The sequence below is a fragment of the Malurus melanocephalus genome, unplaced genomic scaffold, assembly GCF_030028575.1.
Source record: "Malurus melanocephalus ecotype Western Australia unplaced genomic scaffold, MMel_1.1 scaffold_518, whole genome shotgun sequence".
Lineage (NCBI taxonomy): Eukaryota > Metazoa > Chordata > Aves > Passeriformes > Maluridae > Malurus > Malurus melanocephalus.
Window position 1 is genome coordinate 353,945 of NW_026623750.1, and position 17,049 is coordinate 370,993.

At 64.1% G+C, this 17,049-nt stretch overlaps 3 protein-coding genes across 8 annotated transcripts in view; 1 reads left to right on the forward strand and 2 right to left on the reverse strand.

Annotated features, from left to right (window-relative positions):
• The window catches only part of TRIM3 (tripartite motif containing 3), a 9,564-nt gene extending 1,975 nt beyond the window's left edge, over window positions 1-7,589 (reverse strand). Inside the window, exons 1-11 of one of the 2 annotated variants that reach the window (XM_057381619.1) lie at window positions 7,490-7,589; window positions 6,302-6,443; window positions 4,404-4,638; window positions 3,822-3,982; window positions 3,390-3,570; window positions 2,308-3,031; window positions 1,977-2,080; window positions 1,460-1,627; window positions 1,198-1,366; window positions 452-522; window positions 205-345 (exon numbers count right to left, since the gene is read on the reverse strand). In XM_057381619.1, coding sequence (XP_057237602.1) covers window positions 205-345; window positions 452-522; window positions 1,198-1,366; window positions 1,460-1,627; window positions 1,977-2,080; window positions 2,308-3,031; window positions 3,390-3,570; window positions 3,822-3,982; window positions 4,404-4,638; window positions 6,302-6,429 — 2,082 coding nt within the window. In that variant the 5' untranslated portion in view covers window positions 6,430-6,443; window positions 7,490-7,589. Of the gene's footprint in view, window positions 1-204; window positions 346-451; window positions 523-1,197; window positions 1,367-1,459; window positions 1,628-1,976; window positions 2,081-2,307; window positions 3,032-3,389; window positions 3,571-3,821; window positions 3,983-4,403; window positions 4,639-6,301; window positions 6,444-7,239; window positions 7,294-7,489 lie in introns of those variants that run through there. The other variant, XM_057381620.1, reaches the window with a different exon arrangement.
• A 2,319-nt stretch (window positions 7,590-9,908) lies between these two features.
• On the reverse strand, window positions 9,909-15,667 carry ARFIP2 (ADP ribosylation factor interacting protein 2). 5 transcript variants are annotated; one of them, XM_057381623.1, is made up of 9 exons: window positions 15,608-15,667; window positions 14,605-14,712; window positions 14,402-14,510; window positions 13,357-13,467; window positions 12,663-12,778; window positions 12,301-12,522; window positions 11,805-11,962; window positions 11,552-11,726; window positions 9,909-11,194 (listed from the first exon to the last, which is right to left on the reverse strand). In XM_057381623.1, exons 2-9 carry the CDS (start codon window positions 14,701-14,703, stop codon window positions 11,039-11,041), a joined length of 1,146 nt encoding a protein of 381 aa, XP_057237606.1. In that variant the 5' UTR covers window positions 14,704-14,712; window positions 15,608-15,667; the 3' UTR covers window positions 9,909-11,038. The 5 variants fall into 5 exon arrangements, with proteins under 5 accessions (XP_057237606.1, XP_057237609.1, XP_057237607.1 ...); XM_057381626.1 differs by lacking the exon at window positions 15,608-15,667 and adding an exon at window positions 15,455-15,560; XM_057381624.1 differs by lacking the exon at window positions 15,608-15,667 and adding an exon at window positions 15,052-15,222.
• TIMM10B (translocase of inner mitochondrial membrane 10B) lies at window positions 15,649-16,707 on the forward strand. The gene is made up of 3 exons (XM_057381631.1): window positions 15,649-15,808; window positions 16,075-16,170; window positions 16,236-16,707. Exons 1-3 carry the CDS (start codon window positions 15,695-15,697, stop codon window positions 16,440-16,442), a joined length of 417 nt encoding a protein of 138 aa, XP_057237614.1. The 5' UTR covers window positions 15,649-15,694; the 3' UTR covers window positions 16,443-16,707.
• The last annotated feature ends 342 nt before the right edge of the window (window positions 16,708-17,049 follow it).

Here is a 17,049-nt window from a genome sequence, read left to right on the forward strand (position 1 = left end):
GGCACAGGTGTCTGTGCAGGTACAGGTGTGTGTGCAGGTAGAGGTGTCTGTGCAGGCACAGGTGTGTGTGCAGGTACAGGTGTCTGTCTGTGCTGGTACAGGTGTCTGTCTGTGCTGGTACAGGTGTCTGTCTGTGCAGGCACAGGTGTCTGTGCAGGTACAGGTGCAGGTGTGCAGGCACAGGTGCAGGTTCAGGTGTGGTACCTGAATGCGGCTGTTGCCCCAGTCGGCCACGATGATGTTGCCGTTGCCATCCACGGCCACTCCTGTGGGTGCGTTGAACTGCCCGTTGCCCTCCCCATGCGACCCGAACTTGAAGAGGAACTCGCCCTCTGCATTGTACACCTGGTGGGCACAGGGGGGACAACACGTGGGAGTCATGGAGGTCACTGCAGCCACCAGCCCCGACAGCACCATGGGGACCCCAGCACCTGCCTGTGGCTATGCTCACCTTCACAGAGTGGTTGTGGAAGTCAGTCACCACAATCTCATTCTTGTTGTTGACAGCTACAAAATGGGGCCCTGAGGAGACACAGGGGGCTCAGCCCAAGGCAGGCACAGAGAACTCACCCCCTGGACTGGGGAGCTCAGTCCCAGGGATGGGGGGCTYAGCCCTGAGGGGAATGGCAGGGTTCAGCCCTGGCCCGATAGCAGGACTGAGATGACCCAGAGCCCCAATGAATGGACAGAGCCCAGAACTCAGAAGGCCCCAGAATGGAGCCATTGCCAGAACTTGAGCCCAGAGCTCCAGCTCAGAACTGAATCCAGAACCCAGCTCCCCAATCTAGGACACAGAGCTCAGAACCACATCCCAGCCTGGGAACCAGAACCAAACCCCAGACTCAGAGCCTGGGATCTCAGTCCCAAACCAGAACCCAGAGACAGAACCTGGAAATGGATCAGCAGCCCAGAGTCCTGAACATGATGCTGGACCCASAACCAGACCCCAGCCCCCTGTTCAGCCCCAAAATTCAAACTAGAGCTGAGAACAAGTCTTGAGTCCAGAACCTAAATCCACAGCCCAGAACTGGATCTAGAAAGCCAGCCTAGAACTGGAGCCTAGACCCGGCCCTCAGACTCAGGCCATTCTTGGAGGTCTCAGTGCCACTGGCCACCCAGCAATGTGGGCACACAGTCATGCATGCACCAGTCCCTGGGGAGACCAAGGCCTCACAGTTGGAGAGGTCTCAGGTTTACCTGCAAACTGGCGCTCAGCGGTGCCACGGGAGCCAAAACGTGCCACCAGCTTGCCATTGGGCTGGAAGATGAAGACGCAACAAGCCTTGTTGTCCACCACGATGATGTGCCCATTGCGGTCCACGGCGACACCCTTGGGGCCCATCAGCCGCCCTGCGCCCAGCTTTGTCTGGGGGGGACAGAGGGTCAGGGTGGGAGGTGCCATGGACCACCCACCCCACAGCTCCTCTCCTCAGATCCCCGCATCCCTGCTTTCCCTCACCTTGAACTTGCCCTCAGGTGAGAACACGCTGACCCAGCGGTTGTCGTAGTCAGCCACAATGATGTCACCATTGGTATCCACTGAGACTCCCGTGGGGCGCTGGAGCTGCCCTGGGGAGCGCCCCCGCACCCCAAAACGCAGCCGGAACTGTCCCTCATTACTGAACACCTGGGGGGGCAGCAGGGTCAGGGGAGTCAGGGAGAACACCCCCACACTTTGAAACACAGCCAGAACTGCCCCTCACTGGAGAACACCTGTGGGGGCCAGGAGGGAGCAGGGGGAATCAGTGGGGGTTTTGGGAGAGCTCAGGGATCCATGGAGACTGTACCTGCACACATTGTTTACTGCTAATGGGGTCAGTGGGGTCATGGGGAGCCAGGGTTACCCAGAGGGATCCTGGGGGTTCAGTGGGGATCCCAGGGGTCCATACCTGCAYGCACTGGTTGTTGCTGTTGGGGTTAGTGGGGGGTCAGCAAGGATCAGTGGGGGGCTTTGGAGGTCCTAAGGGTGTCTATACCTGCACGCACTGGTTGTTGCTGTCAGCTACAACGATGCGGCCGGCGCTGGATGTGGAGATCCCCTGCAGATTGGTGAACTCGCCCTTCTCCCGGCCACGGCTTCCTGCAGACAGCAGTCAGGGGGGCACAGGGAGCCCCAGGAAACCACTCACCACCCCGGTAAATCCCTGACACCCCTGGGGCCTCCAACAACCGCCCAGGGAGCCACAGGGAGATCCCACCATCCTGGGGAGCCCTGGGCACTCCCTACTGCTGTGGGGAGCTCTAACAAGTCCCCCATCATCCCAAGAAGTCACCATTGCCCCAGGAGCCCGCACGCCCCCTGCTCACCAACGCGAAAGATGAGCTCATCCTCAATGGGGTTCTCCTTGCGCTTGGCGCTGCCATACATGCTGGCGGGGCGGCGCAGGGCCTTCTGCCGCACGTGCCCCCCACCTGGGGACTTGACGCGTCGCTTGGCCTCCTCAGGGGACGGGGGCACATCGCTGGGGCGCAGAGCACGGGCACGGAAGGGGGAGCCACGCACAGGCTGCCCATACAGCAGGATGGACAGCACAAAGTCACCCTCRGCGCGCGGTGTGTACACCAGCTCGTAGGTGCCATTGCGGTTGTCCTGCACCTCGGCCTCGGCCGCGGCGCCGTCGGGGCCCGTCACGGCAAAGCGCAGGCGGGCGCCACCGCTGCGCACCAGCGCCCCGTCCTTGTCCTTGGTGGTGACACTGAGTGAGCAGGGCTGCCCCACCACGGCCTGGCGCAGCCCCTCACCCGTGGCCACAGTGGTGTGCGCCGTGGCGCTGGTGGTCAGCAGCGCACCCAGGTTCTGGATGGAGCGGCGCAGCCCCTCGGGCTCGGCGCGGAACTCGAGCTGCGCGTTCTCGTGGGGGTGCTCAGGGAAGGGCCGTGCCGCCAGCTCCCGCAGCCGCTCGCCCATCTGCTTTTGCACCAGCAGGACCTCCGTGGCTGAACCGTGGTGCAGCGCCTGCTCCGTGAACGCGCAGCTGCTCAGGATGCTCTCCTGGCCCTGCCGCAGCACCTCCAGCTGTGCCTCCAGCACCTGTGGGACCAGAACATCACCTGTGGTACTAGGTGGGACACTAGTACCACACTAGGTGTGTGTGCCAGCACCCACACTTGAACCACGTCCCAGCCCCGCCGSAGCACCTCCAGCTCCGCCTCCAGCACTGTGGGGATGGCACATCTCTGTGGTGTCAGGGTGGGACCCCCTGCACCCCTAACCAATGACCCACCCGCACCTCTACCTGCATCCCAGCCATGGCCACAACCCCAACTCTGATGCCACTGAGACCCCAAYTGTTGCACTGGAGGGACCATTGGCACTGGGGTATGGCTGGGGCACACGCACACCATCCCAGGAAGGGCTGGCGAGGGGCACAGAAGTGCAGGTGTGTTACCTGCTGCTTGGCAGCACAGGTGGCCTCCAGGTCACGCAGCAGCACCTCCCGCCGCTGTCGCAGCGCCGTCTCCAGCTCCTCAAAGCTGCTCCCAATCTCTGCCTCAGCCTCCGCCCGGCGTTGTCCCAGCTGCCGGCTGATCTCGGCCACCAGCCCCACAGCTGCTGCCAGCTGCGGGAGCCTGAGGGAACATGAGGACCCCCTGAACTCCCAAACCCCCACCAACCCCATCTGAACTCCAAAGTCCCCCCAGAGCACCCTCACCCAGCTGCAGTATTCTGCARGAGGACATGGGGGACTGCCTGAACCCCCAAACCCCCCAGCACCCACGATGCCCTCAAGACGCTCCTCCCCTGTACTGTGAGCAGGTGGCATCAAGCTTGTGCTGCAACCTGTGGGAGTGATCCCCAGGGATCCCCAGCCCTGCCGTACCTGGCACGCACAGCGTCAAGCTGGTGCTGCAGGGCTGCCTTGTGCTGCTCCAGGACATCGCGCAGCGGCACRGTGCGGTGGTCCCGATGCTCCCGCCGCTCCCCCTCTGTGCACTCCCGGCACATGGCCGTCTCGCAGGGCTCGCAGTAGAACTCCATCACCTGCCACACCTGCGCTCATCTGCTGCCCCTCACCCCAGCCTACAGGACCCTGCAGCCTCCCCCAAACTACCTTCTGAGCCCACACAAACTCTCTCAGATTCCCTGGACCCCTGCAGCCTCCCCACACCCTCTCTGGACCCTTTCTCCAAGGCCTACAGCCCTCCATACCCCCTTGACCCTCACAACCCTTCCAGTTCCCCATAGACCTCCTCAGTCTTCCCCAGATCYCAGCCCTGCTAAAGCCCTTCCAGCTTCTGCAGGTCCCCATTCCCCCCAGTACCGTCAGCCCTCTGGACCTCCCCAGCCCTCCCAGACACCTGCAGCACCTTCCCGTTTCCTGCAACCCCCACCCCGAACACCCTGAGCCCCTACAATCCACTGCAGCCCTCCCAGCCCCTCCCCAGTCCCCCTTGGTCCCCACCTTTCCCTCGTGGTTYGGGCAGCAGAGGGGCTGCCCGGTGGCGGCGCCGAGGGGGGGCAGGGGTGCGGGAGGGGCCCCGTGGGGGTCAGGGTCCCGCTGCAGCACCTCCATCAGGTTGGTGATGAAGAAGTTGTTAGGCAGCGCCGGGACCCCCCGCTCGGGCAGGATCGAGGTCTGGCGGCAAACGGGGCACGACAGGGACAGGCTCTGGGCCGGAATGTAGTTCTGCAGACACCTGGGGTCACAGGGGTCATGGGGGTCACAAGGGGCCAGAGGTCAACAAGGGATGACAGGGACAGACTCTGGGCCAGGACGTGAAGAGGCAGGGGCAGAAATGGGGCCTATGGGGGCACAGGTGGGACATAAGGACAGATATGGGGACAAAAGGGGGAAAGATGAGGGGATAGATAGGGGGACAGGGGGATAGGGTGTGAGAGATGGAAGCAGAACAGGGGGATGAAGGGACTGGATGGACAGTGGGACAGGGGAATGGACAGGCATGTTGATGGCGGGGACAGAAGAGGGAACAGGGTACCTGGCGTTGGGGGCAGGTGGAAAGTGGGACAGACAGATGAATACGAGGGTCAGGGTGCAGGACAAGGACACACGGACAGGACTAGGGACGGGCAGCGTCAGGGGGACAGATGGATGGACAGGGGGGCTGCACACAGTRACAGAGAGAGGAGCGGGAGCAGGATGGACAGACAGACAGGGTGATGGGGAACACGGTGGGGAGGCAGTGAGATAGATGGAAGGGTTGGGGCAYAGGCAGAGAGCAAGGGGATAGACACACAGACATGGGGGCTGTGTGGTGGAACACTGAAGTATGGGAACAGGGTGGTAGGGACAGACAAACTGGGACAGATGGACAAGATGGCGGGGCTGCACAGTGTTACACCGGGATGCACAAGGGGGACAGACGGACGGACAGACAGGGGAGCTGCATGCTATCACACTAGGGTGGGAGACACATATGGACAGACAGACAGGGGGTCTATGTGGTGTCACACCGGGTGGGGGAGTGGCAGAGGAGCAGGCAGTCGTACAGATGGACAGGACAGACATGGGGCAGTGGTGCCAGTGCCCCTGTGGAGATGGATAGATGGACGGAAGGAAGGGAGGAAGGGGTGGGAAGCTGCAGCAGGGGGGGGCTGTGAGAGCACAAAGAGAGGGGGCCATCAGCAACAAGACCCACCCCACTCAGGGATTCCAGCCTCAAGAGCTGTGCAGCCCTCGCAGAGAAGTGGGGTGTGGGGGGCAATGAGATCCCAGCCTTGCCATGGGCTGTGGAATGCGGGGGGGGGGGTCCCAGCCCGCACCTCTGTGGGCACAGGGAGGCTTGACCCCATCTCTTGCTGGGGAGGGCAGGAAGTGCAGGGAGTACCCTGGCTCACCACCAGTTGTGAGGGGTCAGGGGGGCTGGGGGGGCTCTCCTCACACTGCAGTTTTAGGGGGTGCAGAAGGGGTGCAGTGGGGCACACTGGGCATGCAACCAGTAGTGGGGGGACAGTGGGGGTGCACAGTCTCAGACAGAGGGGTGCAGCAAGGCAGAGGGGGCTAGGTGCACTGGGGAGCAGAGGGGATGGATACTGGAGGGGGCAGAGGTGACTGAGGGGTGCAGGGGTGCAGTCAGGGAGTGCACAAGGGCCCAGGGCACAGTGGGGATGTGCTGGGGTTGGATGCTGGTAGGATACAGCAGGCACAGCAGGGATRTAGAGGTGCTCAGGGACGTGGCGGGGATGGAGAATGGGTGCCAGAGCACAGAGGGCATACCGAGGATGCAGTGGCGTGGAGGGAGGGAGTGCAGTGAGGGGTCCCACCTCTCACAGAAGGTGTGCAGGCAGGGATGGGGTTTGGGAGGATGCAGGGGAGCTCAGGGCGGGTTCGGGAGGCCCCACCTCTCGCAGAAGGTGTGCAGGCAGGGCAGCACCTTGGGGTTGCAGTAGCGGTCGAGGCAGATGCTGCAGACCAGGAACTGTTGGTCGATCTGCCGCACCACCGGGCTGGCGGGCTCGCGGCGGGCCATGGCGGCTCCTCAGCCTGGGAGGCACAGCACAGCGGGGGCACGCCATGGGGCTCCATGGCGCCCCACAGCCATCCCCAGCCTTAACCCGTGGTGCTCCACAGCCCCCACCCACACCACACGCCCATCGTGGGCCCTGGCAGACCCTCAGCCTGGGATGGGCAGGGATTTAAACACATGGGGGGCACCGCGTGGTACCCTGGAACCCCCCCCTCAACCCACAATGCCCCACAGCCCCCTGCCCACCCCACATGCTGGCAGAAGGCCATGATGGATGCTCAACCTGCAGCATGTGGGCTCAGCACCCCGGGGGTGCCCACAGCCCTAACCCATGGCACCACAGCATCCACCTCAAGGCATCCCACAGTCCCCGGCCCCATGGATACCCTRTGGGGCAGACACGGGGACTCCACCTGTCCCCCACCAAGCCCATGATCCCTGGGCGTCCAACGCCAGCCCCACCACAAGTGCCCCCCAGCCTCACACACCACCGTAACCAACGGCACTGTCCTGCCCCACAGAACCGCCCCACAGCACCGCCCCACAGCATCCTAATCCCTGCCCCATAGCCCCACCACTACCTGCCCCTCGGCACCCACACATCCCGCAGCCCCCTCTCCTTGCGCCCCATGACACCCGCCCCCATCCACGGTAACCAATCCCCTATCCCATAGAGGACCCACAGCACCCACTCTCCCGCCCCACGGGGCACACCCCAACCCCACCACCTTCCTCCTGAGCCCCCCAGCACTCCTCCAGCCCCCTGTCCCACGCAACACCCATCACGCCCCGTCCCTCGCCCCCTCCCCTCACCCCGGCCTCGCTCCCGGCGCTGCGGCGGCTCCACTCTCCAGGCCCCGGCCCCGCCCCGGCCGCCATTGTGCGGCACCGCCCCCCCCCGCGGCACCGGGACATGGCGGGGGCCCGGGGGGTCCCACACGCCGCGGGTCTCTCCGAGGGTCTCTCCCCCCAGTAATCCCACCCCACACCCCCTTCACACACCCTAGACCCCACGCGTGGCCCCCCGTGCCGACCCCCAGCAGAACCCCCGGACCCCACTCACCAGCCCCGCAGCCCCCTCCTCGCTCCAGCCCGCGCCGCGGGACCCCACGGCGCATCCTCGGCCCCGGCCCGGGATGCGACAGGGAGGCGGCCGGGCCGGGCGGCACCAAGCGCGGTCTGGAGGGGGAGGTCAAACCTGTCACCTCTTCCCTCTTTCTCGGAACCCTCCCCGAGGACACCCCACGAAGAGGTGGCAACGCGATGCTCCACGACRCGTTCCCGTCCCCGAGTGGGGGGTTCACGGGGAGGGTCCCGTGGGAAAGTGGGTAAAGTGATCCCTCAGACCCCCCCCAACACGAATGGTCTCGCCTGGGCTGTGGCTCTGCAGTTGGGGGGGGCTCCGCGCATCCAGGGGTACCCGGCTGTTGCCACGGCAACCACATCCCTACCCCGAATCTGGGGGGTTTGACCCCAAATTGGAGGGAGAATAGGACTGGGGAATGGGGACATACACGGACGGGAAGGGGCACGGCGGGGTGCAGGCGGTTTCCAAGTGTAGGGTGACGGGTGTTATAAACTGGGGAGGAGCAGGGATATAAAAGGGGGAWAAAGGGCGAATAAAGGGAAGGTCAAGGCAGACAGGTGCATATAAAGGGGGGAGAAGAACATGCAGGTAAAAAGAAGCGTAAAATACGGGTTATAGAGCGGTGGTATAAAGAAGGGACAGGCAGGGTACAAAGGGGCTTATAAAGTCGGGGATAGAAGTAAAACCAGAACCCAGTAGCCCCGTCCCAGCCCATCAGTTTGTAGGGACTCCACACTTCGTCCCACTTGCCAGCTGCCACATCTTCTCCGTGTGGGACCCATGCCATCATCATCACTGCCCTCAGCTACTACCCCTCTGCCTGGCAGGACATGAGCCCCATTCAGGACACGGGGAGCCCCTCGCTGTGGAATTGAACCCACATGCTGCATCTTCCTGGGGAGTTCCAGCAGGTTCCTGGCTGGTTCCTTTGGGTGGAGGCAGGCAGCAAGCAGGCCCTCATGGGTAGAGGATCCTGACAGAGCTGGAGCTTGAGGGGTGCAGAGAATGCGTCCCCATCTCCAGGCAGGTCACTGCAGGAGTGGTCCATGGGGGAATGATGGCCACAGGGACAGGAAGGTCCCAACCTGGCCCAGGGGAGTACATGGACCCCCAGCTCTTTGGAGACCCATCGGGGAGAAGCAGCTCCAGAATGCACCCAGAGCTCTGCCATGAACCATTCCCCCAATAAATCTGTCCCCATCAATGTGGGGGTCCCCAGCATGGTCCCCCGACCCTCCACATTGGCTTCAGTGTCTGGAAGGTTCCACAGCCAGGCCAAGCCTGGTTGTGCAGCCAGCAGTCCCCCACGAGCCAGGAGGATCATGAATGTGACAGGGGGGTGACCCACCCTGTAACCTGGGACACACCCTCTGGAGCTTCCACTGCCAGCCAGGCACAAGCAGCAATAGCACAAAGCGCTGAGGCTCAGGGTGTCCCACAGGCACCTACAGCACAGTGGGGATCGAGTGCTGGGACACCTACGACACAGGGGGATCAAGTGGGCCCCCTCCACCAAGGATGTCCCTTGGCCCCCCACCCCCATCCTCCAGTGGCTCCCCAGTCCCACAGAGAACCCCAGTCTTTCCCCAATATCCCGTATGACCTGGTGGTTGGGCTTGGAGGAAGAGAGCAGGTGCTGGGGACTCTGTGCCCAGGAACAGGGTGACAGCTCCCAACCCTTGGGGAGCAGATACCCACCTGACTCCTGTAGCTCAGTGGGGCCAGGGGTTGCCTACATCCATGTCTGGAGAGTAGCAGGGCTCCATGGGAGGGTTTCAATATCCCAGGGGGCTGGGAGGGAGGGAGGGAGGGAGGGAGTATCCTGGAGGGACATTCAGGGGGGTGAGAATCTCCTGGGGTTTTCTGAAGGGAGGGTGCCAGGGGCCAGTCAGTGTCCTGGGGGGTGTCAAGGAACAGCAGCTAGAGTGGTAATARCTCAAATGGCAATGGAGGGGGACACCAGATGGCACCAGCCCTAGCGCCTGGCCTGAGGAAGGGGAATCCACCCTGTGAGATCCCTGAGCCCCACCAGCGGGATGGTGGTGATGGTGCTGGGAACCCAGGGCAGATCCCACCCAGCCCTCACTGTGGGGACCTCCAGCCTGTCCCCATTAACTCCTGCCTGGTCCTGGCTCCTGCTGGTGCCATGGGATTGGAGCAATGGGTGGCCCCCCTTGTCAGACACAAGTGAGCAGGGTCCCCCCAAGGCCCCCAGAGCCACCTCTCCTGTGCTCCAGCTTATTCCCTTTCCAAGCCTGGGCGGCCCCCAAGCAGCAGCCAGTCACCCCCCCATCCCAAGGCTCCATCACAGGAGTCCTGACCGTTTTGGCGTTTATGCCTCTGTCTCCCACCTGCCCTGGCAGCCCCCACCCGCGGGGTGCAGCTCCTCCTCGTCCCTGCCGTAGCCCCACACACACTGATCCGTACCATTTATTTGGGATTTTACAGAAGTCAGGGGGGTGGGGGAGAGGTCAGACCATCACCGGGGGGAGGGGGAAGTCGGATCCCGACATTAAATTACGGGTTAAATTAATGAGCAAGAAAAACCAACAGTTTTGTCTCAGGAGAAAGTGCCCAAGTGCAGGGGTGGGCGGGGGGCCCCTCGTGGGTGGGGGTGAACCCTGGCTGGGACCCCCACCCCCCTTGTGCAGCACATGTGCCCCAGTCCCAGGAGACACGTGTACCCACACATGGACACGCATGTGCACCCCCCTGTGCCTCCACTGACTTTTGGTCCCTGGTTGGAGCCCCCCCGCCCTCTCCAGGGTTCCAGGGAACCTGTGCCTGGCCAGCAACTCCCCCGTCACTAGCAGCAGGGCACAGGGACGCCTCACCCGCCCAGCCCAGGATGCCACAGCCCCAGGAAAGCAGGGGGGTCTTTGGGGGGTGCAGCCCCCCGTGACTCAGGAGTGCAAGAGTAGCCACCCTGGAAACAGCTGCAAACGGCCTGGAGGGAGCAGGGGTGTCCCCGAYGCTGGATGGCAGAGCAGGATCCCCCTGGGTGCCAGGTGCAGCGGGGAGGCCCCACAGCCCTCCGTGACATAGAGGGGACCTGGCTGTTCTGGTGCTGCCCCCACCCAGCTCCACTGTGCCATGGGGCAGGGGTCTCCCTAGGGGAAATTAGGGATGTAGGGTGGAGGGGGAGGCCTGGGARGGGTGTACTCCATCCTGCCCCAGGAAGGCAGAGTGGGGACAGTGGCAGATCCTGGCCCACTCCAAGGTGAATGGGGTGTCTGGGGGGAGCAGCCCAGCAAGGGGGGGTGCCCCCAGCCCCTTAGGAGTGCCAGGGGCAGGGGGCTCCAGTTGTCTGCTGTGTGGGGTCTGTGCTGAGGAGCTGCTGGACCCTGCCCTGAGGAGGGGCTGTGGGTTGGGGGGCCCTGGCCCACTGGCAGCTCCCCACACCTGGTGGCCCCCCCATCCAAGACCGGGCCTGGGCTGTGGCCCCTTTGAGCACCCAGCCACAATTGAGGTCCATGTGTGCCCCGTGGTGGAGCTCCTCCATCCGGGGCGGGGGGCGCGGGGGGCTCACTGCTCCTCCAGCCAGGAGGGCTTCTCGGCGCCAGGGGTCTTGAGCTTGATGTTGAACTGCTTGAGGGTCTGCTCAAGCTGCTGCTGGTTCCCAGCAAAGTACGCAGAGATGGCATTGTGGAACAGCAGCAGTTGCTTGTGCATCACCTTGATCTGGGGTGGGAGGGGATCATGGTTGGAGGGGCCTGACCCCAACCCAGCAGCACAGAACAGGGGTTGGAAAGCCCTCTGAGACCTCCCAAGCACCACCRCTCCCCAAATACTGCCCATCGTACCCGATTCATATCCTTGAGTGACAAATCCAACATGGCTGTCAAATCCCTGCAGGGTCCCCATTCCCATGCCTTCTATCCCAGTGCTTCCCATCCCCATCACACAACCCCCATCCCTGCCCTGAACCCCTACTCCTCCTGTATCCCATCTCTGTGTCCCCCACCACTGGTGCTGCATAGCCCATTCCTGTGCCCCCTCCCCCCATACCTCCAGTCTCTGCACCTCCCATCCCCGCACCTTGTTCTCCTCCAAGAATTTGAGCTTGATGGCCACATCTGCCCTCAGCTTCTCATACTTGTCTTTGTGGCTCTGGAACTGGCTTTGGGCTGCGTCCAGGCGGCTCACAGCACCAGCATCACGYGGGCCCATGCTCAGCTCCTCCAGGTCCGTGCGGTATGCATCATACTCCAACCTGCACAGGATCCCTGGTGTGAGTGACCTGCCTCTCCATCACCCCAGGACCCCTGAGCCCCCCGAGCCCCTGACCCACCTTGCCGTCTCATACTGCTTGACTGTCATGAGTGTGTCCTCCATGGTCTTGTTGACCAGCGTGTTGATGCTGGACACAAAGAAGTTGACAGCACCCAGCAGTGTCTCCCCGTTCTTGCACAGCAGTTTCTGCGTCTCTGCATTATACCCAAACTCCTCCTGGGACAGAAAAACAGGGGCACAGGTGAGGGGCCATGGCTCACAGCTCCACTCCCCTCCATCAAGGGCGCTGCAGGAAAAGCACTGAGAGCCCCTGAGCCCAACCATGACCCAGCACCGACCCAGCCCAGCACTGCGCTAAGCACCCACCCCTGTGCAGATACTGCCCCTACCCTGGTATCCAAGTGTGTCCCCCCAAGTCCCGATCCCCTTCAGCCCTAGTGCCAAGACACAGCTGCCCCTGCCCTGCCAGCCCCAGTATCCAGGTGTCCCCTCCAAGTCCTGGCACTCCCCATTCCCCCAGCCCTCACACCAGTGTCCCCCTAGCGCTGGCACACCTGGAGTTCAGGGGATTTCTGGCTGAGGTCGGCAAAGGCGTCACCCAGAGCGTGCTGGGTCTGTACGAGGCTGTAGAGGTGGGCTGTGAGTGCCCGTGCCAGGTGCAGGACGCTCTCGTACTTGCGCTTGGTCTCACGCAGCAGCTCAATCTGTGTCTCCAGCTCCAGGTCCACCGTGCGGGACCCCCGTCCGAACCGTTCCGAGAGCAGCTGCTTGGTGCACTGCAGGCAGGGAGGGAACCAGGGGGGCCCCCCAAGGCAAGTGTGACTCCCCCAAACCACTCTGAAAGCAGCTGCTTGTGGGACGGGGGTCAGAAAGTCCCACTGACGTCCCCCCACCCTGGGGTCCCCTCACCCCTCACCTTGTAGGTGTTGATCCCCCACTTCTTGACAATGTCAAACTTCTCGACGGCAATACCACGCACGACCTCCTCCCCGCCAGGTGGGGGTCCAGGGGGTGGTGGGTGCAGCCCAGAGCCTGGCACAGGAACAGGGATGGGGACAGGACCTAGCACCAGCTCCAGAAGGACAGCAGCCACAGGAGACTGGGCAGCCCCAGCCTTTGTAGGCCTTGCTCTTGAGCCATTGTTTCCACARTAGCATCCCCAGCTCTGAGCACATGCCCAGCACTGGCTCACAGGTATCATGGCGGGGACCCTGCTCCTGCCAGTCTCCCTGAGGGTCCCACACAGGGGCACAGACCCCAGCCCAGCCATGTCTGCTTACACAGCAAGGCCCGGACCCTGCCCCATCCTGCTAACCACCCTCACCAGGCCAGACACAGGGGAACAGCGCCTGGCAGCACCAGGGGACTTTCACCTGAAAGTTGAAATGCTGCTGGTATGCTCCAGTGGCAGGTTGGGCCCACCTGGCCACGACTCACCTCAGCACCCCCATGGCCCATCAGTGCTGTCCTCTCTCCCAGCAAAGGATCAGCACCAGGATGGGGCTCTGGCCATGACACAGCTGCCATGGGGGCTCTTATCAAAGTCTCTGGGGAGGCCTGAGGTCCCCAGACCCAACAGAGGCCCTGAGGTGGAGTGAGGGRCGCAGTACCTGCGGGAGCAGCGGCCGGGCGGGCCATCCTACGGGCAGCAGGCGCACTGGGGGGAACCGACGGTCCTCGGTGGGGGTGAGGGTGGACAAGAGAGCCTGGAAACAGGGGGTCTGCAGGGGCCGAGCAGGAGGGGGCAGGACAGGATAGGGGGCACAGGGCATGGGACGGTGGGGTGGCCAGGGCAGAGGGGACAGGGACGAGTGCGTGGGCGGGCGGCAGCAGGAGAGYGATGGGAGCAGGTGAGCGTCGGAATCCAGAGACATGGCTACAGCCAAACAGATGGACTCCCCCCACCCTAGGGAACCTCCCCCACTCTGCCTCTGGCCTCCGTGCAGGAATCCCTGCACCAGAAGAGATAGGTAGGCCTGGTGTGATGGGGATGTGAGGACACAGAGGCATGGGGACAAGGGCCAGCAGTGGCGGTGCTCTGGGGGAGCGCACGCACACATGCACTCTGATCATATGGACTCTCATCGAGCCCTGTGGGCACAGGGGACAGGTCCCTGGGAGGACCCTCAGGGACAGACATGCATGGAACAAGGACCGCGGTGCCAGGTCTCTCAGGGTGCAGAGCCCAGCTGGCCCCACTATGGCTTAGTCTGACAGGGACAGTAAAAAGCGGTCAGTGGGGAGTGGACTTGGGGCCCCCTGCCTGCCCCCCTATCCCCAGTGCAYTCCAGAGCTCCTGCTATCTGGACTAGGACAGAGCTGGGATCCTCCACCAGATGAGGGACTCAAAATCCCACTGGGATGTCCTGACCAAGATGGCAGAGAATCCCCAGCAGAAACTCCACCTTACAATAGGGGAGCAACCTGGTCCAGGGAGAGCGGGGCTGGGGACAGCAGCCCCTTCTCTGCCATCAGCACACACCCCCACATGTTGCCCCTGCACAAGACCCAAGCCTAGTGGGAATGGAGGCCCCTCAGGAGACACCTTGGCTGGGCCATGGCAGAGCCTTGTGTCAGAAGTGGAGGGCAATGAGGGGAGCTGAGCCCCTTCTTCCCATGATGATGCCCCGCTCCCTCCCAGCCCAGCCCCATTACCTTTAATGGTGCTAGTGGGGATGATGCCCTCAGCTGTGCCCCCATAGCCGCCTGACACAATGCTGGTCTCATTCAGGTTGGGCCCTGACACCATCACCTGCTGCAGGTCCTGGGGGGCACACAAGCACAGGTGGCTGAGATGTAGGGACAGCACAGTGCTGGTATAGCCCCAAACACCCCCCTGGGGTCCCCGGCCCCCAGACCTGCTCCAGGCCATCGTCCTCGGGCAGGCTGCTGGTGTCCCCRTTGCTGCTGATGGGGATCTCCATGGTGGCTGCCTTGCTCAGGATCCCGTCTGACATCCTCAGGGCCTGCAGGGACACAGATGTGGTTCTGGGGGAAATCAGTGGCACCAGCCAGTACCCATGGGACCACAGTGGAAGGGGACAGCAAGAGGGTCACAGGGGGTCGCAGGGAAGGGGCCCAGAYACTGGCAGCTGCTGGCACTAAGCCGCTTCTACCACCTGCCCAGGGCCTCCTGCAGCCACTGCCCAACCCAGCCCGGCCGTCTCTCGGGACAATCCRGGCTCTCAAAACGGACCCTGGCGCATCCTAGAGACCCCGACCCCACTATAGGTCCCACCCCATCTTGCCCAGGACTCTCAGGTTTTGCTGCTCTTAGGGTCGCACTCCGCGCCCCTCTCACAAACCCCGCCGGGGATCCCCGCGTCCCGCAGGCCTTGCCCGGGGACACCGGCGCTAGCAGCACCCGGCCCAGCCCCAGCAGGAAGGCGCCGGGAGCCACGTCCGCAGCCGCAGGCGCGCGGAGGGGGGCCCCGCTGCGCCCAGACCGGTCCGGGCACATTCCAGGGCAGGCGGGGCCTGGGGCGGGCTCCCGAGAACCCGTTACCTGTGACCTGTCCCCTTCCCGGCAGGGACACGGCCCGGCCCAGCTCTGGGGCCGAACCCTGCGGGCAGAGGCTGTCACCGCCCAGCGCCATCCCCGCCGGAGAACGGACCCGCAGCCCCTGAAGCCTCCGGGGCGGGGCCGGGACAGCGTCGGAACGGACCCCTCCGCAGCCACGCACGGCCGAGCCCCGAGGCGGGACCGACCTCCCCGGGAACCTCCGGCGGCTGCTCCCGGCGGAACCGGCCCGAGCGTGCGGCGGCGGCCGCAGCCTCGCTCCTGGGGCTCTCCCAGCCAGACTGCACCGGCCCCGCGGCTGCACACCCTGTCCAACCTCCCCGGTCCACCCCCGGCCCCACCTGCGCCCCGGCCCCGCCGGGCCCCCCCGCGCCGCTCCCGGTCCGCCTCGGCCCGGACGCACCGGAAGCAGCGTCACTGGCCCGGAAATGGCGTCATCTCTGAGCGGGACGGAAGTGACGTCTAAGCGAGCTTGGCGCGGACGGAGCGAGCCCGGGCCCGGGATGGACCCGGCAGCCGAGCACCGGCAGCAGCTCCGCAGCGTGAGCGGCTGGGCCGTGGGTGGGGAGCCGGGGCGTCCCGCGAAGCCTTCATGGGTGGTCCCGGGTGTGTTGGTTTGGTGGCGGGTCCCCGCGTGTCCCAAGGGCTCCGGGTATGGCATCTCGAGGTCCCGGGTTCGTAGGAGTACCGCTGGGTCCTGAAAGGGACTCGAGCGTCTCGGGCTGGCCGGGGAGCACGCCGGTTTTCCCGATGGGTTTCGGGGGTCACGGACCGSTTCCGCCCGGCGTGACCCTCGCCTGCCTCCCAGCTGCGGGACTTCTTGCTGGTCTACAACCGCATGACCGAGCTCTGCTTCCGCCACTGTGTCTGCAACCTTAACTACCGGCTGCTCACGGGCCGCGAGGTGAGCGGGGCACGGGGGGCTGGRGGGCGGCTGTCCCCACGCCCCGTGACCCCATTCTCCCGCAGGAGTCGTGCCTGGACAGCTGTGCCGCGAGGCTGGTCCGCGCCAACCACCGCCTGATGGGCGCCTACGTGGGACTGGTGCCGGCGCTGCTGCAGCGCCGTGCAGCCGAGCACGGAGCAYCAGTGGGGCCATCCGCACTCCCGGCCTCCCCTGACTCGGACCCGGGCCCCGCGGAGTCCTTGCCAGACGCTCCCGCTGCCGGCACATAGCAGCACCTGGCCACAGCTTCCTCTGGCGGTGGTGGGATGCAACGGTACCAGCAGGAGCAGCAGCAGCGCTGTCGCGCCAGAGCTCCAGGCTGGAGCAGCATCTGCACGTGGCCCCAGGCGCCCCCAGCAACAGCTGGGCCATGCAGAGCATGGTGGATGGGGGGCACAGGAACAGGGGGAGAGCCCCCTGGCCCTCGTGGGTGTGGATTTCTGAGAATTTGACTATTAGTCCTAATAAAACATCTTTTCAGTAGTGGGCTGGTGTGACACATGGGGAGGGCACCAGAGCCCTGACCGCTGTTCCCTGGGTCCCTGTTGAGGCAAAGGTGTGCTGGGGGGAGCCCACGGCACAACTGGGAATGCAGGGAATTCCACCAGGGTGAGACAAACATCGCTGTGGAAGATGCCCATGGTCACCAGGCCACAGTGGGTCCCTGATCATCCTCACTAGAAATGGCTGGTGAGGAGCAGGCACTCAGATGGGGCAGGGAGGGGGTGGGGGTAGGCATCAGGTGGAGCCAGGCCAGTGCTCATCAGCTAAGGGCACGTGTGCAAGGAGAGCTGTTCCCTGGGGCCTGTGACACCTGGGAGAGCCTGGCCTTTCCCT